At 37.5% G+C, this 24,876-nt stretch overlaps 1 protein-coding gene across 7 annotated transcripts in view; it reads left to right on the top strand.

The window, feature by feature from the left end:
- The window catches only part of OPA1 (OPA1 mitochondrial dynamin like GTPase), an 87,024-nt gene that overhangs the window by 58,070 nt on the left and 4,078 nt on the right, over positions 1-24,876 (top strand). For 5 of the 7 annotated variants that reach the window (XR_005793358.1, XM_040484953.1, XM_040484955.1 and 2 more), the window contains 3 exons: positions 1,933-2,049; positions 3,337-3,430; positions 3,938-4,048. Coding sequence is in view for 5 of the 7 variants with exons in the window: in XM_040484953.1 (XP_040340887.1) it covers positions 1,933-2,049; positions 3,337-3,430; positions 3,938-4,048 (322 nt within the window). In the remaining 2 variants the exon portion in view is untranslated. Of the gene's footprint in view, positions 1-1,932; positions 2,050-3,336; positions 3,431-3,900; positions 4,049-22,017; positions 22,278-24,876 lie in introns of those variants that run through there. The other 2 variants (XM_040484954.1, XR_005793359.1) reach the window with 2 other exon arrangements.

Raw genomic sequence — 24,876 nt, 5'->3', positions numbered from 1 at the left:
GAGATTTTTTCTCTCTCTGTCTCTGCCCCTCTGCTGCTCACTCGCTCTCTCTCTTAAAAAATTAAAAACAAAAAAGGGGCACCTGGGTGGCGCAGTCGGTTAAGCGTCCGACTTCAGCCAGGTCACGATCTCGCGGTCCGTGAGTTCGAGCCCCGCGTCAGGCTCTGGGCTGATGGCTCAGAGCCTGGAGCCTGTTTCCGATTCTGTGTCTCCCTCTCTCTCTGCCCCTCCCCCATTCATGCTCTGTCTCTCTCTGTCCCAAAAATAAATAAACGTTGAAAAAATAAAATTAAAAAAAAAAAAAAAAGTGCCTTAATCAGGTATGAGTGGATTTAGAAAAAATGTGAATGTTAAGTTTGTATTAAATTGAGTAGTGCCTTGGGGTTCTATCTCATTTTCCTCACATCATCATAATAAATATGAGAATAAAAATAATTACAGACTATGTTTTGCTTATCTTCATGATGCTTATTTGGGGAAGATTTGAAAAAAATAACTGTTTCTGGGCCTATGTACCCCAGTTAGAGTGTAAGGGATTAAAACCTCATTTTAAGGGGCGCCTGGGTGGCTCAGTCAATTGAGCGTCCAACTTTGGCTCACGTCACGATCTCACAGTTTGTGGGTTCGAGACCCGCATCAGGCTCTGTGCTGACCTCTTGCTCAGGGCCTGGAGCCTGCTTCAGATTCTGTGTCTCCTTCTCTCTCTGCCCCTCCCCCGCTCACGCTTTGTCTCACTGTTTCTCAAAAATAAATAAATGTTAAAAAAAATTAAAAAATAAAAATAAAACCTTATTTTAATATTAGCTTAAGTTAACTTAGTGAAACCCAATTAGAAAAATAATTCTAAGAGGGAAAACAATCATAAAAGAAGTTTCAGAGCCACACAGAAGTTCTTTTAAAGATTATGTACTATTTATATTTTTGCACTTGAGAAATGAGTATATTTAATTTAAATTCCCCAGGAGGTCAGAACAAGAAAACTGGTAAAACTCAAAGCAAGTTAAAGCTGTTACATGTAGCATTATTTGTAAATAGGAAATGAAATTAAAACTAATGATTACATGAAATTATTAGTTGAATATGAATTTAATTTATCCATCCTTGGACTTTGCCTGCAAATTAGGATATGGATTGGCTGTATATATTGACTTTCTCTGAGCAAGAAAATCTCAGCCCTTTTTCCAAGAGACATTTTGTTCTTCCAGTGCACTTGATGAAGCTATAAAATAGATAACAAGATAATTATGACAAACATAGCAGATGGACTACTGTCAGAGATGTGAATTCTAGCGCAGTTCCATCCCATTCGCTAGTAATACTGACATCATCTCTGAGCTTCCACTTTCCTCTGTGTTACATAGCGTTGATTGTACTGGTTGTACCTGTGTATGATTATTACTGGTCTACTTAGAAAAGACGCTTGCAAGAACCTTGAACACTTTGACAAACTACGTAATAATGACACGGCAGGAGTCATTTTGCTATGGTAACAGCAAGATGTAGTGATCAGAAAGGAAATAACTGTTGGGTTGATGGTCTGAGACCAGCTTCCTAGTCCTGACTCTGTCCTTAGATAAGGCTCACAACCTCTTTTTCCTTGGGGCCCCTTACCTCTAACTAGGGGCGGTAATAATCCCAACCCTATCTACTCTACAGAATGATTATTTGAATGTAATAACAACAGTTGTTAAAAACACTACATATTTGGAAGTATATAAACTGGTAAGGGGTCAGAGTAGTGGTAAATCTAATCTTTTGTCTTAAAAAAATTTTTTTCTTAATGGGTAAAAATGATTGGTAGAATAACACTGCCACTAGTTTTAATTAACTTTTTTATAAATAAACTTCGTGGATGACTTTTCAGAATGTGTTTGGTCAACCTGAGGGGAGTGTACAGTAACTCTTTGGTTTTGTTTTCTTCCTTCATTTTAGATTAAAGATACTTGGCACCAAGTTTATAGAAGACATTTCTTGAAAACAGCTCTAAACCATTGTAACCTTTGTCGAAGAGGCTTTTACTACTACCAAAGGCATTTTGTAGATTCTGAGGTAAAGTGTCTAAAAACCAGGGAAAATGCTTTTAGTGATGGTTGTTTGGATGCTTGAAAGTTAACTATAGCTTTAGCATTAGTTTTAAGTCTTTTGATCTGCTGGGAAAAAGTATATATGATTTATGTCTGAAGAATAACCTAACTCCTATCTTTTCTAAGGTTTTTACCACTTTATATTTTACACACAATAAGATTTTGTGTGCAGAGAACAGGCACTAACCCAGTTAATTTTTTTTTTTTTAAGAATTAACTTTTTTGTATTAGAAAATAACACATTCTTGTTGTGGAAATACAGTAAAGAAATGTAAAAGAAAATTGCAAAGGGAAATAGTCACTTACTAATATTCCTTATTAAGGAATAAGTCACTTATAATCCCCTGACCTAGAAGTAATTTTAGTTAACATTTTTATATGTCTGTTAATCTTTATAGTTGTGTGCATGTGTATAACATAATCCATTTGCATAGTGGACATCATCCTGAAAAAACAGCTTTTATTGTGCTTTTTCCTATATTGTATTTCTTTATATCACCAAAATCTTTAAATAATTCTTTGAAAGAAGTGTATGAAGTTGTACAGTGTAATGTCATGTTTCACAAAGTAACCGCTAGGTGGCAGCAGACTGATGTATTTTGAGCATTTTCTTGTAAGTAGAAGTGCTCTGAAAGAACTCTATTAATTAGTGATCAAAGGCCCCTAAAATGCTTTTGAGTTTTCTACAGCTTAAAGGAAATTTGTATGTAACTATACCTATGTAAAAAATGGCAAGTGTTTTGCGTAATTTAATCGTTGAGAAGACCTCTCTACAGAATAAGCTCTTTTTGAAGCATATCATTAATTTATTTTTATCTACAAGCTGCATTTCAGAACTGGCTTGCATGCATGCTTGAAGAAAAGAGGTTAACCTAAGGACATATTTAAGCTAACATGGTTGTTAGCTGAAACTAAATACAAATTAAGGGTATATGCTGTGAATTTCCACTTGTATATAATGTCATGAAATTCTCTACTTCCCAGATTCATTTGCTTTGTCCTCGGAATCAAAACAAAGCTATATAGGAGTGAGGTAAATTGAATGCAAATCACGTGGAAGTTCGTGAACCCTGAGCAGAAATGATTTGGTGGCTTCTATCTGCGATAGGAGTACGTGTATTAGATAAATCTGAGGTTTTTTGTTAAAGCTTAGGGTATAGGTATTAACTTTAGTAGTCAGTCGTATGTGTTTGTGATCATGGTTTTCACTTTTAAATTTGCATCTGGTAATCTTACTGACCTAATATTTTAGTTGGAATGCAATGATGTTGTCCTGTTCTGGCGAATACAACGCATGCTTGCCATCACTGCAAATACTTTGAGGCAGCAACTTACGAACACTGAAGGTAAGCCACAGAGGGACCACTTTCTAACTTTGACAGCAAAAATAATAGTAGTAATATTCATTTAATAGAATGATGCCAAGATACTTCTTTAAAAATAGGTTTATTAGAACAATTGAAAATTAAATCTGCCCTGAAAATATGAGTGAAAGTAAATCATAATTGGGAAAGATGGGAGATAAAACGTACCAAGAGTCTCCCCTCATGACACAAAAATTCTGTTAGAAAAGGACTCCTAAGCTTCACGTAGTTTTTGGGGGAGAAACCTGCACTTCCATTAAAGAGTTAGGGCTTAAGAATATGACCGTCTCTGAGAATTGTATTAGTTTTATGCTGATAAAAGTATTATATGATAAGTAAAGATTCTCCCTGTAACTGTGGGAAGTTTGAACTTAATAGATCAAACTCGATGAGAAAAATAAGAACTTACCCTCCAAATACTGCTAATTTTATCATCCTTGTGCATTCATTAGAAACACAGCTCCTCAAGTTTTTGTTTACTTTGAATAGTCAGGCGATTAGAGAAAAATGTGAAAGAGGTATTGGAAGATTTTGCTGAAGACAGCGAGAAGAAGGTAAAACTGCTCACTGGCAAACGAGTTCAGCTGGCTGAAGACCTCAGTAAGTGGTTCTTCCTGCCCTCTACCTTCCTGCCTTTTCTCCTTCCCCATTTCCATTATTTGTTCATCCAGTTACTCTCAAACTATAGAAATGTGCATGCAAAGAACATTTTTTCCACTGACTGTTTGAGAGAAAGGTGCTAACTCATAGCCCCATCACTTGCAGTACTTTAATGTGTGTTTCTTAGAAACCAAGGTTTCTCATAGCAGCCGTAATGCAACCATCAGAATCAGGATGTTGACACTGATCGGTTACTGCGTCTAATCTTCAGACCCTGTTCAAGTGTCGTGTGTTGTCCTGATACTGTCCTTCCGTGTAACAAGATGTTCTGTGCTCATCCTGTACTTTGATCCAGCTTCCTTGCTTTGCAGAATAGTAGTTAGAAATTAAGAGCTGGGTCCTAGGAATGCTCATTGTCATTGGACTATCACTGCTCCCAGACCCTCTCAGTGGAAGGAGCTGGGGAGCAGATGCTGTATGCATTCGTGCGTGTGCGCGCACATGTGCGTACATGTGCAGATGCACGTCCGCACGTTTACGCCTGTATTCCTAATCACATGTATACGTCTATGTTGAAAGCCGTAAGTTGTCACTGGTACTTTCCATTTTAATTCAGTAATACAGGGTTCATTGTGTTTTTCTCCTTTTGCTGACAATGAGAAATCTGGCTCCAAGTATCCTTAATATATTTACTTACTTTGATCAGTCTCCCTATATGTAACGAAACTTGTCACCGTCCCCTTCATTGCACAGGCATCCTTCTCACCCAACTCAGGCTCTGATCACCCAACTCCAGGCCACCACCACAGCACCTCACCCTGTGTTGACACCCTTTTTACCTCATCCAGGCTCTGATACCCCATGCCACGTTGCCCTTCACAGAGTCCTTTTTACTGAGCTCATGCACTGGCATCGTGTGCCAGGCATGTCCCCCTTTATCCTTCCCACGTCTTCCCCTGCCCAAGGACACCCTCCTCACCAGAAGCCAGGTCCTGCTTTTTTTAGAGGATGCCCTCTTCATCCTATGTGTGCTCCAGTACCCTGCACCAGACTGGACTGCCCTCCTCCACAGATACTCTCCTCACTACCAGGCCAGGCCACTGGTACCCCCATGTGAACACCCTCTTCGCCCGGCTCAGGTTCTAACACCTCCACTAGGCCCACAGGGCTTTCCCCTCTCGCCACCGCTCCCGCATCTCCAGCCTAGCTTGGCCTTACTGATCACTTTGTCACTTAGTTTGTGGGGGATATTTGGTTCTTTCCTGAATGCTAGTGCAGTCCTAGTTTTCAGGTACTTGGATTACATATTGAGATTTACTTAGATCCTTGAGAACCCAAGGAAATCCGTGAAAGAGTTATGTTAAACAAACATAAAAATACTGAGGTTGGTGCTTCTGTCTGAGCTTACTTCGTTACAGGTTTCCCTTATGTAATTTCATGAAACAAAGTATTTTTCCTTTCAACGTATGCTTAAATTTACTGTCTTAGGAGTTTTCTGATATCTAAGAGAAAGCAGATACTAAATAGGAAGAAATTCTTCAAATTTGAAAACTGTTTCTAAACTGAATTTATGTCACTATAATACCCTAGAGTACCTGAGAGAAACCAGTGGTTTTCCTGTTTAATACCCTGCGACTCAGCCACACGCACTCCACCACTGTCTCGTCCCTTTCTCTGTGACCTCAGCACGTCGTTTGCTCTCTTTTCTCTCCTTTCTGCCTTTAAATAATCTTGTATTCGAAACGTATCTCATTTTAGCTCTCATTTCCACTTTCTGTTCCTTTTCTTCTGGTTCTTTTCATGCCACATTGTCCAAATAATTCAGTTTGTGCTAGCTTATAGATCTGTGCTGGAATGTGATCTGCCCTTCACTAGCTATATTATCTCAGGCAGGATATCTGTCAGAGCCTTAGCCTCTTTGTTTGTAAAAATCACTCCAATAGTTACTATGTTGCTAGGAGGGTTTTGAGGAGAATTAGTTCAAAAACCCCTTGCAAGTCCCTGCTTCACAATTTTATGCCGCATTAGTGCTGTTACAGGAAGAGGTGTGTCAGTGTTGCAAGGTGTACAAATATATTTCTTTTGTATCCCCCTGGACATGGTTATCAGACAGTGAAATACTTCACTGTATTTTACCAGCATATATAATTGTGAGTGATTAAAAACAGTGGGTCTTTTCTCATGTCTTGTAATAGAGCCTTATATAACCCCATTACGTTCCAGTCCCGGTTTGATTACTTGAAGAAAGTGTATTGCTAACACAGATTTGTGCACTGTCAAGCCAAGTCTTAGATTATCCTGCTGGTTTTCCTGAGAAAGTACTCATATGACTCCCTTGAAGTGATTTACTACTTTTGTACATATAAAATTATGGTCATGTTAATGTACCAAACAATGGCCTTGGAAGCAAGTGTTTCACCAGTGACTCGGCTTCATCATTCACACTGAAGGAGATGAGCCATGACTTTGTCTATTAGTTGGAGAAGAATCTTGGGAGTACCTTTCCCATACTGTTTATCTTTAATGTAACACTTGGGAATATGGTCAGGGATCCTTTCAGCCAGAAAACTTTCAAAGTTTGGACAGTAACTACTGTATTACTTGGATCAAAGTTTTTAGTACAGCATATTCAAGTGGAATATATAGTTAATGGAATTCAGAGAAAGGGAAGCAGCCAAAAGAGTTTTTACTACAGTTTCAAATCAGTACAGGGGCAGAGTATTGTGGAGACTCGGGAAAGTTTGATGCATCGTATTTTTTGCCAGTGTTATTAAATAAATGTGCTCAGTTTTAAATCATTTCACCACTTTCCTTTGGAAATTCATCAACTGATTGTCCTGAGTTAGGAAGACCAAAGAAGTGAAAGAAGAGCCCACCCCTTCTTGTCTGTAGAAAAGAAGTCGTACGTAGGGACCAGGGCTCTTTGGAGATGTAGTGGAATCCACAGCTGGAGCAAGAAAACGTTAGGATGAACCTGGAGCTTCCTAAGATGAGAAAGTAAGAAAGTACATGAAGGGAGATGGGAACATGGCAGCAAGGCAGAGAAGCCAGCTTGAAAAGGCTCCCGCTGGCTACAACTAGGACAATTTGGGCATCAAAATAAATAATCACAGGTACAGACTGTGACCCATTTAATAAAACAGGATTCTATAAATTGATGATTGTGTAAGCAAATGAATAAAATTAATTATATCAGTGAGTAAAACCAGTGATAAGGAATGCGGTGTTCATATAAGCACACAAAGTATCTCCACACAGAATAATTAAAAGAGGAAAAAGTAACTGTACAGTGGAGAAGGCTGGCAACAACCAGCTTAATCAAGCCGTCAGAGTTGTTATTATCAGTTACCGCCAAATCAGAACTGTGTGCAGCCTTCCAGAATGCAGTGGGAAAAACCCATATCACTCCTTGGATATTTGTGCCAAGGATGTACAACTTAAATCTAATCATAAAGGTATATCAGACAAACCCAGATTGAGGCACAGTCTATATAATAATTGGTCTGTAATCTTCAAATGTATCAAGATCATGAGAAACAAGGAAATCGTGAGGAACTATTCCAGGTCAAAAGAGCATGGAAACAAAATGCAATGTGTGATCCTGAACCTGACCTTGTTGCTCTAAAGGACATTAATGGGACGGTTGGCAAAACTTGAATGAGATCTGAAGGTTACATGGTAGCAATACATCAGCGTTAATTTTTAAATCTTGATTGTTAAATTGGGATTATTTAGGAAAATATCTTTATTTGTAGCTAATACACAATAATACAGTATTTAGGGTATATGGGATGTAATGACAGTAAATTATTCAGAAAAAATATGTTCTATGTAGTATTCTTACAGCTTTTCTCTGAGTCTGAGATGATTTTTACATAAAAAGGGTAAAAAGTTGTTTTTATAACTGGATTTGTTGATATAAATATATCATGGTCATATGAAAATAATTTAGAGAAAATTAGAATTTTTTAAATGGGATCTCTGAATATGTCAAAAGGCTGAGTTACTTCCTGGACAGTTTGATAAAAGACATGACTCATCTTTCCACCTAAATTCCTTATTTACAGCATCAGATTACACTTAGAACTGTTTAGTGTTGAAATATGCCCACTACAACCTTGATGAAATTCTTGTGATTTTATATAGCAGATTTTATTTCAAAGGATTTTTTATAGATATTTAAATACAGTGTCAACTTAGATAAAATCTATTTGGGTTAATAATATGTTCAATCTACTTATTGAAACAGACTGCAGTTTTAAAATGCCTTCTTTGAAGAGGGGAGGATTAGAATAGTATATAGCTCAGTTCCAAGTTTTTCTTTCTATAATGAGCTGTTTTATGATTTGTGAAATCTTTTATGATTGTCACCATATAAAACAAGTGATAGTGCTAGCGTCTCACAGACATTTTGGAATTTGTTCATCCCACCCTGGAAATGGAGTATCTGGGCACCGGTAACAATTGCTGTAATGTTGCTAAACTGCATTTCACCAAAACAGCATGGAAATTCTTTCATCGTTTGTTATATGAATGTTGTACCAACTGTTAACTAGGGTAGTGTGAGTTTTGGACCTTCCTATCAATTGCGTGGGATTTAGAGCTTAGTTTTCTTTTTAAATTCTTGTTCACTAAAGCCTGAATTACTTTTCATTCTCTGTGCACATAATCAAAGAACCCTTGATACCCAAGAATTAAAGGGGCATTACAGATCATTTCGATCGCTCTAAGATCTACGGTCTTTCCCTTCTGACTTTACAAACATTTCTTTTCATTTTTATATCAGAACCTGTTTATATCAGAAACTGTTTATGAATGTGAGCTAATATTTGAATACTTTCGCTGTGCTGGGATTAGGCTGTGTGCCTTATATGCATTCTCATAGGTATAGTCATTTGTCTTATTTTATAGATAAGGATATGGAAGCCTAGGGACACATGTGTAGTAAGTGGGAAAGCAAAGATTTGAGTCCAGGTCTTTTAACTACTGTGCTGAACTAATTTGAGAAAAAAAACTCAAGCCATAGAAAAATATAATTACATAAAATATAGTCCTTTACATTTGGAAGGTTATAGTTAGCAGTATCCTTTGCAGAGTGGGTCAGAAAGACATAGATAGTAGTGATTTAATATTTAAACTTTGAAAGGACATGAAAACTTTGATAGAATTGGAACATCTGGGTAAGGGGACACTAAAGTGTTTACTAAAGTAAACCAAGCTACTGACCACATTGAAGGGGTTAATTTTCTTTATATGTCTTGTGAGCATGTCTCGAAGTGTATTCTGTCAGATTCCACCGTTGTTAATTAAGTAGTTTGTAAGTTGCCCAAAATTCAGACACAGCTTTTCAGTGTGATGTGTTCATGCTTAGAGTCTTAAGATCCTCTTGTAATAGGTAGAGAATCTATATTTGAGCAGAATGGCTGTTCTCTAAGTTGAGGGTTTTTGAGCTGGTCTGGGAGCATTGAAATGTGTAATAATAAATTTCGGTGTATTGCTTCCTACTTTTTGTACTTTATATGAGTTGAAGATGTGCTTCAGTACAATCTTGAGTAACTTCATTACATCTCATTTACTAATGAAAGTGATAAACAGTGATAAACTCCTTTACTTGGGCTGCCATTGCACAGGCTCATTTTAATGATATAGTTTGATGCCCTTAATGTTAAAAACATTAGAGAGCCTGGTAAATTAGAATTTTCCAATATCCGCAGCTTTTTTTTTCTCCTGCAGTTGATTTGCCCTGCTGACTCCCTACACGAGGTGGCAACAGCTGGCCTTTCACTGGAGCCGGGGGATTAGGGAGCAGGAGTCAGCAGCGGGCTGGCCTCTCGCCTCTTTCGACTGTTCTTTATTGTTTGATGCCTGGGCATCTCCCAGACAGCCAGCAATTGTTTCTTAAAACTTAAAGTTTGTTTCTCTTGCGAGTGTACAATGCTGGTGGGGCTTGTCTTTGTGTCTCTTCCCTCTCCCAGTCTCCTCTTATAATCCATCCTGTGCTTTCTCTTGATAATTAGAAAGGAGCAGAGTTGCAAGCTTTGTCTCTTAGTGTGCATAAGATTCAGTTTTGACTCTAAAACCTTAGATGGACATTTTCTTTTTCCCCAAGCTACCAGATACTCACTAACACATCATTTTTATAAGGAAAACTTTGTTCCTTATTAATACACTAGTGTATTTTTGAAATTGTGGTGATAAAAAGGGCGTGAGAGCAGAATGAACCAGTGCTGCCATTTTAAAAGCTAAAACCGGAAGAGAAATGCACCATAGCTGCTTAAATCCAAAAAGGTCCTTTATTGGTATGGCATGGGGAATGGAGTCAGTGGTACTGTAATAGCGTTATGTGGTGACGGATGGTGAGCGTGGTGTAACATATAGATATGTCAAGTCACTATGTTGTACACCTGAAACTAATGTAACATGTGTCCCAACTACAATTAAAATGTTTAAGATTTTTTTTATTAGCTCTAAAACAGAATTCTGATTTATAGGGTAGTTAAGAAATATCTTTATGCCGTGATAAAACTTGAATAAGAAATAGTCAGAACATATCTAGATGGAACCCTCAATGATTTTGTTGTTCTCTATTTAGAAAGGAGGAATGTCAAGATACTCTCCAATTAAATTTCCGTTGGTTACTCCACATTCCTGGACTTCTTCCACACCTGCCATATCCTTGAAGGCCATTATGGATCACAGTAGTGGCCACGAAGTAGTGTGAGGCTGAAAATTATCCTAGAACATGATTGTTATACTCAGAATCCGGAACTTAAAATTATGAAAAAGGGAACTCCCATCTAAAACTATTTTTCCAGAGTTAGGGCTCTGGCATGCAAATTTTAACACGTCTCCATAGGGGATTTTTCTCTGCTCCACCACCATCCACCCTCCTGCCCCCAGATCTGTACTCTAGAGGGTTCTTCCTGTTCACAGCAGTAAAACTGGTCGTTTTATTAATTGGGATAAAATTGACATATATCTTTTAGTGGAGTCTTAGAAACTGTATGACTCTTGAAAATTTGTTCGGTTATTTGAACTGTATCTGTAGTAGCATAATCATTTTCTGTCTGTCGATACAACCAAAGAAAATGAATCTAAAGGGCACTGAAGAGAAACGAGTGGCATTGAATTGTAGAATTCTGAGTCCATAGGCCCAAAGAGGGTTTGGTTTTTATTTTTAAAGGCTCAGTCACAGAAAACAGGATAAAGTGCCTGGGAGGGAAAACATGAAGTATTAAGGACCCCGTAGTTTCACTTACATCTGATCACTGCAACTGCATTTCTTTGGCCAATAATTGCCAAGACCTCAATACTCTTTGTCTCGTCTCTCCTTGCATCTAGCACATTTCTAAGCAGTCTTTTCGCTTTGTCTCTTTCTTATGTCTCTCACTGTGCCTTCTTTCAGACCATTATCATTTGCTCGACCAGTATTTTCCTCCTCCCTACTTATTTACCTTCCTCCAGAGATTAAAAACCTTACCGAGGTACTGCCAGTGTTGTTTAATTGAGCAGAAGGCAGACTTCCCACGGTAGGCAAGTGTAAATCAACCAAAATAACCACTTTAAGAAAAAAAATTTTGAGTCTCTTTTGACCGATCAGTTCTGCTCAAGTGATTTGATTCTTTCATAAACTCACCATACCTTGTATTGTATATATTGTAGGTGTTCAGTGACTGTTTAATCATGACCTTTCCATACGGTTTCTTCAGTAGCCCCCTCTTCCTGACTTAAAAAAGAGGGAGAAGGAAGCTAAGTCTTCTCATGATAAGGAACCTTTCTTCCACTCTGTCACCCAGAAAGCTACCCTCTCATTTCTCTTGTAGAGCAGCTTGCATCCTCTGCTGCATTCGCCCCTGTACCCACCCCTGCATCCACCCACTCCCTTGCTGACATCTTGTGATAAGGCTTTCACCCCTAGTGAAAGCACTTCTTTCTAAGTCACCAGTGATTTCCTAATTGCCAGTCCATGCAGTTCACTAAGACACTTTCATAATTGTTTGTTTGTTAGGCATTTTTTTTTTCAACGTTTATTTATTTTTTTGGGACAGGGAGAGACAGAGCATGAACGGGGGAGGGTCAGAGAGAGAGGGAGACAGAGAATCGGAAACAGGCTCCAGGCTCTGAGCCATCAGCCCAGAGCCTGACGCGGGGCTCGAACTCACGGACCGCAAGATCGTGACCTGGCTGAAGTCGGACGCTTAACCGACTGCGCCACCCAGGCGCCCCTGTTTGTTAGGCATTTTTAAGTTCTAACTTAAACGAATATTTTCGTTCTCTTTAATATTCGTGTACTTTTTGGAATGGTTTTTAGTGGAAATGAGTATATTTAAAAAATGGAAAGGTTGAAACAGCTCTCATTTGCATACAGAATAAGGTAACTTTCTGTTTTATGTTATCAGCGTTTGAGGTCTTTAAGGCATCTGTGCAGGGTAAAAGCAATTACATTTTGAATTTTGCGAACTTGTGAAATAATATTTTTCATAGTAAGGTGAAATTGACAAACTAAGGAAGGTGGTGAAAGATTATTTTTACCTTGAGTCTGCGTAGGTCAAGTAGACCCTGCTTTGTGTTGTAGCCAGAGAAGGAGAGAGACGACACGGCACAAAGAATAAAGTAATCCTCAGGGAGAGTCCTCTGTGTTAGAGAAGTAGTTATTTACACACAGAATTCCACATGATGAGCCTGAGTGGTGCGCTTTCCCGGTTATTGATGAGAAAATCCAGACTCAAAATGGGGCATTTAGAATCAAGCACATTTTTCATGGCCTAACTCTATCTTTTAAAGAGAGCATTGAAGGATATTGATCACTTGGTACAAGATTAAAATGACATTTACTTCTCTGTAATCTTATGTAGGCTACTGGTATTCAGTGCTTTATTAGCAAGTATATTCTTTTTGCCTTAAACTCACATTTTAACTGATTAGAAATAAGAACAAAGATAAGAAAGGTCTCTTCAGTAATGTATCGATTGAATTGAGTTGATCATTTTGAAGTAAGTTTTATTTACATGTTGTGATATATGTTTATGTGTATATTCTAATGTATAAAAAAGCAATGTACACATTTTCATCTAGAAATTAGGCTTTTTTTCCTAGCTAGTATTTCTTACCACTTCCTTACTGAGAGTCTAGAATGAAGTAACATCTTTAAAGTCGGGATTAAATTTTGGTGTGTTTTGTTTTTGAATTATGTTTTATGTATTATCTCCATTTCTAAGATGGAAATAAATGAAATCTAGTCATTGAAAACTAAATCTAATCACAAAACAATCTAATGACCTGTGAACAGTATGTTAAAAAAATAAAATTAAGCAAGATTTGAATAAATTTTTTTAAAAAAACTGGGCGAATTGGTGTGCGCTAAACTGAATGAAGTGTGCTACTTTATGAAGTAGGGGTCTCAGGGTAGTTGGGAGAGGGGAGCTAAAGGCAAAAGGAATTTTAAGTTTCTGCTATTTTATACATTCCTAAACTGTTGCTTAGAATAAGCATAGGAATAAGCATAATTCAAAATTGCCTTAGAAATTTCATATTCTTAATTTTATCATATTCATAGAAACGACAAAGCTAAGTGACCAAATACTTTCCCAAATAATCTCTCGGTGATTGCGATGCCAAGAAATACTTCATGGGACTAGATAGTAATTGCTCCTCATGGGGTCATCCCTTAGCATTTGAGATTCACTGTGAATTCTTTGGATTTCCAGTACATGCCCACTGTGGATCTGTCATGTGTAAATGAATTGAAATCTTCGTTGAACTGGTGAAGTTTTCAAGTTTGTGCAACTCAAGTTTGTGCAAAGTACTTTTCCTAGTATTTTGCATTGTAGAAAGGAGTTTGCTGGGTTTTATTCACTTCAGTTAGATCTGTTTCTTGGCTGAAGGAATTCAAGTCTTTTTTAAAAACCTTGCCTGTTTAGTCTCCTTGAGGCAACACTTCATTCTCTGAGTCATAGGTACAGACTGCCTGTCTTTACCAAGTACTACCAGGATTTCAGGTGTCTGTTTCAGTCCTTCTTAACTGTGACAGAGCTGGTACATATATATATGCATTGTGGAAAATTAGAAAATACAGATGGCAAAAATTTTAAAATCATTGCCACTGTCGAGAGATGACCACTGTAACATTGTATTCTAACAAATTGTTAAAGTTTATGTATTTAATTTGAGAGAGCACGCACAGTGGAGGGGCAGAGAGAGAGGGACCTAAAGAGAATCCCAAGCAGGCTCTGTGTTTGAGCCTGATATGGGCCCACACTCACCAACCATGAGATCATGACCTGAGCTGAAGTCAGAAGCTTAACCAGCTGAGCCACCCAGGCACCCCTCTAACAAAATCTTTAACGTAGTCTTAGTGACATAGTTTCTGCACGTTTCTGGAACACATTTTTCATGAGATCTCAGGTAGGCTTCTACTTAACACCGCCAATCTTCCCCTTATTGCCATCACTCCTGCTTCTGGTCTCTCATTTATCAGAGCAAGCTCAATTTCTCCTTTTTTTCTTCATATTAACTTATTTCAGAAAGGTTCACTGAGAAGTATAAGCAGCATTAGTAAAAATAAAACCTGTGGTACTAGTTACTTTAAGTAGGCCGTGGATTCCAAAGGCTGTACTATGGCAGAACATATTCAGAAAATCACTCTTCTTCGAAAGTTAATCCCCACCTATATCCAGGACTCTGGCACTTCCCATGTGTGCTTATGTCTTCGTTGTGTCTGTCCTTCCTTCAAAAGACGCTCCAGTCATCCCCACCTTAAAACTATTGGATTGATTCTTCCATACAGTCTACCTACCTTTTTTTTTTTTTTTTTAATGTTTATTTTTGAGAGCGAGCACGACCAGGGGAGGGGCAGAGAGAGAAAGAGAGAGAGAATCTCAGGCAGGCTCCACACTGTCAGCCCAAGAGCCCAGTGCAGGGCTCAAACTCATGAACTGTGAGATCATGACTTGAGCTGAAATCAAGAGTCTGATTCTTAACTGACTGAGCCACCTAGACGCCCTGCAGTCTACCTACTTTTGATCTTGATTCACTTATCCAGAAAAACCTTCAAATGTTTGCCTGCTACCTCCACTCTCAACCGTTCACTTTCTTAACTGTAATCTTTTCTCATTTCTACCGAATTTGGTTTTTCCAAGATTGCTGACAGTTAAGAGAAAGCAGTCAGCCAGGTGAGCCTCTTATGTAATTGCAGCATTTGGTACTTTGGTATCCAAATCCTGCTTGGAGCCATACAACTGTCTTAACATTTGTATAGAGCTTTGCACTTTACAGAACGTGTTATGTCTGTCCATGTTTGCCTTGTAAAGGCATATGAGGCTTATAAGGTATTATCCCACGTTGTTCAGATGGGGAAATTAATGTTCATTAAGGGAAGTGATTTAGCCAGTCACATAAATATTTATAGCAAAGCCGGAGCTAACAACATGTGTTAGAGATAGTATCTTTTTAGATTTGTTTTGGGCTTCTGTTCGTGTTTAGTCTTTGGGTTTGTGTTTGTGGGTGACTACAGATAAAACTGAGGTAATATAATTTGGCTTCCTTTTTTAATATTATTTTCACTGTGCTAGTTTTTAAACCTGTTCTCCTAAACTAATCATTAAGAATCTAGAACATTGAATTTTTCTCCTAAAGACATATGTAATGGTTTCATTCTTCCGATAAATATATACAGGTTTATAAATCTGTGTACTCTTACTGCTTTTTCAATGTTGTGATTTTCCCTTTCTGTAGAAAATAAGAAATTGTGACAAAATTTAAAGGTGATTTTCTAAATTAATGAATATGTAAAACTAATTCTGGAGTTCTTTTCATTTCTCTGAGCCTTATTCTGACTTCTGGACCCAGCATCAGCAGTGATACTTTTCTGCAGGGTTGTAGTAGAAGTAACTGAAAACTTAGGGAATCACCCTGACAAAACATGAATGCCCGCTAGCTCTCCTTGTGACGGGTTTAATAATAATCTGTTGTCCTGATGCAGCATTATAGTTAACAGATACAATTGTATTTCATTTTTGTTTTTCATCTCGCTTAATTCATAACTTTATTAAAACCCGCAATTTTTAGTTCCATATTTTCTCATATACTTTTGGTTTGGTTCATAAATCAGAATTACAGTCTCTGTTCTCATATTCCTTTCTTTTACTTTAAAAATTACATTAATGAGCTGACTGTTTAAGAATCATTCTCATGATTCATTCATCTGTTACGCCTCCTTTTAAAGCTTCAGCACTGAAGGTCTTTTGACAAACCAATATTTATAACAGTTTGACAGCAGGATGAGGAACAGCGTTTGTCTTTGTAACAGCTTGAAGAAAGACCCTTTCCAGGACCCAGTCATGCAGTTACAATCTTGACCTCTTTCTTACGCTGGGAACATACATACAGCAGCACCTCCCATGTGTTTTCTTGTCCCATTGACTGTCCATTCACTTCCCATCTGTTTTGCAGTCTTAAAGGAACAGAAGGGGCCCTCTTCTTATAAATCTGTCTTTGCAGGTGATAAATGATGTCCTGTCTCTTTAAGGGCTGCCTGGGTGGTTTTCCTTTTTTAAAAATGTTTCTACTTTCCACCTAACAAAATTCAGAGTAAGATACACTTTTAAGTATAAGAAGAAAATAGAAAAGAAAAAAAATGATGGATTATTTTAAACCCTTCTTAATTGATTGGGACCAAAAATTTTACTGGTCATTAGGCTAGGCTTTTTTAATCATCTCAACTAATTACCTGAATCATATTTAAATTTTTTTTTATGTTTAGATTTTTCTATGGAGACAAAAGGAATGCATTCATTTTGAAATAGTGTATTTATTTAAACTTTTTGGGGGGGAAAAATAAAGCAATGTATCAATGAGTTAGCATATAAAATAACTTATAAAGATTTTTTTTACCATAATTTGAGTTAATAGATATAATTAATAAGGCACATTTTATATACTGGATACAGAATAAAAATTCATGGGAGATGATTATTAATCTTATGGTAGAATCTAACTTTTACATTAAAAAGACAATCATGAATCCCATAAAAATTTATTATTTTTCTTCCATTGTGGAAAAGAAATGCTTTAAGTATACATATTTATATCATTGGATTTTCTAAGCATTAAGCAGAAATAAAAATTTTTTTCTCCTATGCAGAAATCACCTATAGAAGGTTAATGGGACAAATATTGTCCCCCCCCCTCAAATATTTTAAATTCCTGATCTTAAAAGCATTACTAACATAAAAAGACCACTTTTCAAGTATTATGGTATATTTATGAATCAGCTCTCTAGTGGTACATCTTCTGTGAACTAGTGTGTTAGCTTATTTATTAATTCCCCGCCTATTCCAAAAAGGATTTGAGGCAGCTTGCAGAGATCTATCCTGTGCAAAATGTAAAAATGCTGAATTGGAAAGTTGAATGAAGGAAAGAGAAGGTTAAGGCAATTTGAAATAATGTGAAACATGGGATAAGATTGGTACCCCCCCCCTCAAAATACTTGGTTCAAGGGTTCTTCCATTTTGCAGGTAACCTGCAAATGTAGCCCTGAGCTTCCTAGACAGCTGAAGCAAAATGGAAAGCAGAGTTGATTATGGGATTTATGGTGGCTGTCAGACAAAGCAGTTGCTTCGTTGAAGCATAGGTGTTCCTGGTACACACACCTGAGAAAAAATTCATCTCTGCTCACGGAAGGAACACTGAATTATATGATACAGTAAACCAGATGACTACATATGATCATTAACTTCATGGAGCTTTTTACTATAATGTTCCTCATTGTAGGCTAATCACGTAAGCAGTTCTAGGAGAAATTAAAATGACACAGTCCAGATACATAGCTATTTGGCTTATCTAAAGATGGACTTACATAGTATCTAGCATAGTATCTAATATCTAGTGTCCCCCATACAGTCTTCCATAAATATTACTTCCTCTTGCAGCTCTGAGCCTTTTAATATCAGGTAGCAGAGAGTTCAAGGTTTCACGCTCACTGACACTGACACACACCTGGAATGGAGCTGCTCAATTAAGGGCAGATCCATAAGCATTAATAGTTAGCTGAGATGTGAGATGAAATTACGATTGCCATCTACTTATAAAAGTGAAAGGCTTAGTCAGGGTCGAGGCCTAAATGTAAGCTGCTCTATGTTCGTTCATACTGAAGTCTTTGGGGAAGATATTAATATATCAAAGTATTTTAAGAGGTTTTGATTATATCAGCCAAAAGAGCCTGGTAGAAATGCTTGCAGTTAGGAGTTAAAAAGAGAGAGGTAGAGAGAAAGCTGAATTTATCCACAGTCACTTTGAGCTATTTATATATTCATCAGACTTAAGCTATAATTTATCTCACAGACTTTCTTAAGGCAGCTCTTTCTAAATCATATTATTTGGTGGGGGGGGTGAGGGTGGGTCTGATTATAGCAAATTTTTTAAAATAAATTTTTTAAAAATGTCATCTTTAGTGTTTGAATTATGTATCGGGTGAGTAGATTACTCAACAGTGTGAGTGAGTGAACAATGAGTTCATGGACATCTATTGCTTAGTGAGTTCTGTGCTAGACTCAGTGATTTTAAATGATGGACTTTTTTGTATGTAGATAATTCATGCAAGCAGTACCACATTGATTCCTGGGGGGGAAAAAAAACAGTATAATCCTGATCTTTCTAAAATGAATTATGTAGTCGTGTGAGAATAATATTGTCATTTGCGATTGAATTTTTCCTAGGAGCTTAACATCAAATAAATAAAAAAATACTAAGGAGTAAACAAGACAATTAAGTTTAAAATGATGTAGTTAAAACATATGATCGGTTAGTATAGTACATTTCAGTCCTAATGTAAAGCATTTTGGGCTTTGAATTCTGGACAGATTCCCTCATTTTATAGATAAAGAGACCAGGGCTGTGACATGACTGTGGTCATGAAGTTAAAGGCACAGATGGGTCTAGAAGCCTGGTTCTCCTGACCACATTATCATATAGCTTTTAACTCGTTATGTTCTCATCTTTATAAAATCCATATAAAATTACTACCCCATTGATTATTAGGGTGTTAGATAAGGGATTTCTAACATTTGTTGTCATCAAACACTCCTTTTGTTATTGTGTACTCCTGTGAAGTCTGTGTTTTAGAAGATCTGCCTATAGTAATATACTTACATTCGTTTTCATTAGGAACAGAGTTACAATCCTATCTCCTGATCAACCTAAATAATAATTGTTGCAGAGTAGATGTAATTCTGGCAAGAGTTCCATTTGAACTTTTGAAACACAATAACCCAGAGGACTCTGCTACCACCTTCAGCACACCCCTAGAAGTCAGTGACCCCACCCAGCTTTGAAATTACCATACCAGTCTCAGACAGCTTTCCGGAACATTAGGAGTCTCCTTTTTCTGTAACGAGCAGAAGTAATTCTGTTCATCCTTGTTAATGAGTCGATTTAAAAATAATCATAGCTCAAGAAAAAAAAAGAAAAAAGGCTCTTTGTAGGGGGAAAAAAACTACAGGACCAAGATTCAGAAGAGAAGTGTTAGGGGCTCCTGGGTGGCTCAGTGGGTTAAGCATCAGACTTTGGCTCAGGTTGTGATCTCGCGGTTCGTGAGTTTGAACCCCGCGTCGGGCTCTGTGCTAACAGCTCAGAGCCTGGAGCCTGCTTCGGATTCTGTGTCTCCCCCTTTCTCAGCCCTTCCCGTGCTCATGCTGTGTCTCTCTCTGTCTCTCAACAATAAATAAATGCTAAAAAAAAAAAAAAAAAAAAAAAAAAGTGTTAGATTTGGCTACACACCTTGGATTGTCGCTTTGCTTCTTCCTCTCGACTATAAAAGGTGCACATTTTTTCTTGTGCTAAATCTAAGATTTTGACTATCTTAAATCTTAAGATTTAACGTATCTTTGAGAATCTTAAAGCTTGTCTCTGGTTCACCCTTTCTGTTTGTTTTCTTCCCTTGTTTCCTTGTACTCTAGATAATCCCTTTAAATACGGAACTTCTAAAGAGCACTTACAGTAGGATTGTCTAATAAAAGGCAAGCCTTTTGATGAGCAACATATATTACATGTTAAGAACTTTTTAAAATCTTCAGTCCTTTAGTGAATAGCTTTTTTACAGCAAAACCTCACCTCCAAGGTGTCCTCAAGTTTCACTCTAAATGTGTATACAGCAGTTCTGTTAAGGTACATTGTGATCTGTGGATGTGTGGTTTGCTTAAGGTACACTGCGTTAGTTTGCAGTTTGTTTTTCATGCTTTCTTTAAAAACATCAAAAGTTGTAAAAGATTTATTTCAGTGCATGTGGTAGTGTTTTGTGTGTGATTCTTTGTTCCTATTCTAAACTGTTATTAACCACTGAAGTGAACCTTCTCCCAGGTTTGGCCTTTTGGTATTCACAGTGTATTCAAAACCTAATTACAGATTAGTCTATATTTGAGACTTTTAGAGCAAGTATCAGAAGATTCAAAAAGAAATTGAGAGTAGCACTATCATTTCATGTGGAGATAAAGAGACCCAAAACATGAATGGGTGCCAAGTCATCTGAAGAAAAAAGAGAAGGACCTTCATTCACTGAGAGGGGCGGTTTATGAGGTGGGGATTATGGGAATATTCATGACTCAATCAAGAAGCACAATGAATTGATGTCTGAAATAGTTCATCTTTTAAGTAAACATTGGATAAATGGCAAGTAGACTCAGTATTCACTACATGTAGAATTGCCTATTTCAGAGCAGAAATAGCAGTTCAAACAGAAATAGGGGTTTGTTCATCCCTTCCTGAGTTGGTTTAATTTATCAGGTTAATCTGAAATTTTATAAGAGTTCTCCAACTATAAATATTTAAGGCAAATGTTTAATAGAAAAAGGAGTTTGCTTTATAATTACCCTTTGCTAATCTGTATGCACATTTCTGTGGACAAGTAGTTTCTAATGGCAAAATAGTTAAGTACAGTAAGATTTTGGGACTTGAAAACACTTTAACACTGGGACATTAGTGTTTGGAAGGATCAAAAAGTAGAAAGTTTTAGTTGCTGACATTCAACTTTGATTTTTATGAATAAGTCTTGTTTTCTGTGTGCAGCTGGAAGGCATAGTTAGTATATAGGAAGTGCTGAAGACTTTTATCAGATTTTTGAAATGAAGGAATTCAAATATGGGAAATAATGCTGTTTATTATCTGTAATATAGCTCCTTTGCAAAGAATGAAAGCAATATACTTTCTAAAGCTGTGTGTGTGTGTGTGTGTGTGTGTGTGTGTGTGTGTGTGTGTGCAGTCAGCATATTTTGGTCTTCTGAATAAGGTGAAATAATTAAATTGAAATTTCTCTTTCCACTTACTGTATTGTGAGACCTGAGTATTCTCTGTCCCGTGTTGCTTGTGTGGCTCGAGTGACCCACCAGCTTTCCTGGATCTTCATTGTCAATGTGTATGTACCCTGCCTTCTGTTCCCAGGCTGGCTCTACACCTTGTGCTCCTGGCTTCTGCCCTCTTGGTCACTGGTATAACACCCAGGAAGTCTGTTGAGTGATTTTTTTTTTCTTGATAACCTGCAGCCTTTGTTTTCTGTACCATATTTTTGGGAATTTCATTTATCGTTTATCAGGTATTTGTTAAGCATGTGTAGTGAGTCAGACATTGTTGTAGATATTGAAGATGCTGAACTTTTTTTGTCCAGTTTCATAAGTTTGTATTGTTTTCCAAGGGTTTTTTCAAATATATGTAGGTAATAATATTTATTATACTTTTCTTAGTTATTTCTAGGCACAGAACTACTTAGGAAGGTGCTTGGTAACTATTCCATTCCCTCATTTTTACCACAGTATGTCTTATCTCAGGTAAAAGGTAAAGCTCACAACAAATACCCTTCAAATAATAGCATTTGTTTTGTTACCATTTAGAGTCTGTATCTGGTAGCGGATCTAGTATGTTTCCAAATCAGAGAAACGTGCACAAAGCTAACTCTGCAGGCTTCAGGTCCTTGTCTTCTGCAGGGACACCTTCAGGGCTGTATGAGGACCAAATGAAATGTGGGATTTAAAATCACCTCAAACATAGTAGATACTTCATAGACTCAGCATGAGGTAGGTAGGAAGTGATCAAGGAATTCTTCTCAAAGGCAAGATAGCATCTGTGTCCCCATATCACTGCATTAAGTACATTGTATAAAATGAAGGAACAAAGAAATGGATTTTTAAATTTAGTGTAAAAAGAGTACATTTATCACAGTTATTCTTTTTTCTTTTCTTTTTTTTGTTTTTTGTTTTTTTGTTTTGTTTCTTTGAGAGACAGAGCGAGCGAGCATGGGAGCAGGGGAGGGGCAGAGGGAGAAGGACAGAGAGAGTCTTAAACAAGCTTCCCACCCAGCACAGAGCCTGACGCAGGGCTCTGTCTCACAAGCTTGAGATCAGGTCATGAACGACAGTTAGAGTCAGACGCTCAACCGAGTGAGCCACCCAGGTGCCCCTTCTTTTTTCTTTTCACATTCACCTCCACTGTCTCCTCTCTTCTCCTCTCCCCCCCGTTACCTCCTAGTAACTTACTTAAATGCCCTTTGTGTCGTTTTTGACATTTCAGAGTATGTTGGCACGGTGCCCTGATACTCTAGTTGAAAATATTTTGTAAAAACAGCTTTTTAAAAGGAAAATTTGGCAATTTTATTCTGTGGTCTTCTTATTAATCAGACAGTCTTTTAACTTTTATTTAGAAAAAAACATATCGCTTATCTCTAATTTTATAAGAATTTGAATTTGATTCAGACTCCGCAGTTAGACACCTGCATCAGAGTGGCTCTTGGTCTGTCAATACAAGTAGATCTTGCTCTGAACTCTCTCTTCTGAGTGATGCTACTGAGCCACCCAGTCCCAGATTGTGCAGCTGAGGATGGAGGTCATGGACAGGGCAGAAGGATGGACAGAGCTGGCCCTGCTTGGACTCAGGTCGTGGAACAAACAGTCAGAATTCTTCTCATGCAGTACACCTTTCCCAAGTAGTATAGCTCAGTGAGATGGTTAGAGGAACTGCCATGGCTTTAAGTACCTGTTTTAGATTTCCATATGTTGTGCTATTTAAGCCAGATGATTTTTTTTTTAATTTTTTTTTAATGCTTGTTTATTTTTGAGAGAGAGAGAGAGAGAGAGAGAGAGAGAGAGAGAGAGAGAGAGGGAGAGAGACAGTGTGAGCATAAGTGGGGGAGAGGCAGAGAGAAAGGGAGACACAGAATCTGAAGCAGGCTCCACGCCCTGAGCTGTAAGCACAGAACCCGACTCAGGCGCAAACCCACAACTGTGAGATCATGACCTGAGCCGAAGTCGGATGCTTAACCGACTGAGCCACCCAGGTCAGATGATTTTTTAAATACCTTGTTCATTTCCAAAATTCTGTCAGACAATTTAGAAAACTCTTTTTCTCCTACTGTCCCCTTTTTAAAAAAATTCTTCAGTTGATGAACTGCACTATGTAGAGCTCTCTAAATACTCATGAAGAAAATAGGTGAAGCTCTTTCTAAGCAACAAGATGAATTAGTTTTAAAAATAAGAATGTGAGGGGCGCCTGGGTGGCGCAGTCGGTTAAGTGTCCGACTTCAGCCAGGTCACGATCTTGAGGTCCGTGGGTTCGAGCCCCGTGTCAGGCTCTGGGCTGATGGCTCAGAGCCTGGAGCCTGTTTCCGATTCTGTGTCTCCCTCTCTCTCTGCCCCTCCCCCGTTCATGCTCTGTCTCTCTCTGTCCCAAAAATAAATAAACGTTAAAAAAATATATTAAAAAACAAAAAAATAAGAATGTGGCCTTATTTTGAGAAAGGAAGTATGTTTACCGGTTTGTTGACTTAAAAAATAGTACAGACTGCCAAAAAATACAGATTAAACTTCCAAGAGATAGGTTGGGATTATAGGTTGGGTTTCTCTAGTTTACTTTTACGTAAAAGGAATTATTGTTGTCTCTGCGATAACTGTTATCATGTTTGCTCAGTAAATAGTTGAATTAAAACAGTATGGCTTTTTTTTTTCCTATATAGATTTGGTGTTAGTCTCAGATTAATACCAAGAAGTAGTAGTGTTAAATTGCTGGGAAATGAAGATGAAGACATTATGTTCTTTATATGCAGCTGGATAGACTTTGTCGAGTTCCTGCAATGCTCATGAGAATTCATAAAAAGGACAATTCTTCCTTTTATTGGCTGCTCATCAAAACTGCTGTCCCACTGATAGAAAGGAATACTTTATGTCTTCAATTGCAGATTATTTTTAAATATAAAAGATAAAATGGTGAATATTAATGTACTTTATATGATTTTTCTATAGATATAAAACAGAATGCTTTACAGTTTTGCCTCTAGATCAATAGCTTTGAACCAGTCACTTCACTTTAATTGGTAATTCCCACTAATATATAAAATTGTGTTAAAAGGACAAATATATATATATATATATATATATATATATATATATATATATATATGTTTATTTATTTTTGAGAGAGAGAGAGAGAGCACAAGCAGGGGAGGGACAGAGAGGGAGACACAGAATCTGAAACAGGCTCCAGGCACTGAGCTGTCAGCACAGAACCTAACGCGGGGCTCAAACTCAAAAATTGTGAGATCATGACCTGAGCCGAAGTCAGACGCTCAACCGACTGAGCCACCCAGGTACCCCACCACAAACTATATTTTAAAATGGGAGTTGCGTGATTAAGTAAGCAATGAAGTAGAATAAATCATGACTTCCATTTTTTGCATATTGGGAGATTGACATGTCCTATGTGTGAATAGTTTGTATTTGTGAAAGAAATCTTTATATTTCAGAGAGAAGTTAGAGATTTTATTTGGAAGTCTGCAAACATGAAAACATAAAATC

The sequence above is a fragment of the Herpailurus yagouaroundi genome, unplaced genomic scaffold, assembly GCF_014898765.1.
Source record: "Herpailurus yagouaroundi ecotype Mexico unplaced genomic scaffold, PumYag 162, whole genome shotgun sequence".
NCBI lineage: Eukaryota > Metazoa > Chordata > Mammalia > Carnivora > Felidae > Herpailurus > Herpailurus yagouaroundi.
Note: the sequence above shows the minus strand (reverse complement) of the source record. Positions and strands in the feature narration are given on the sequence as shown.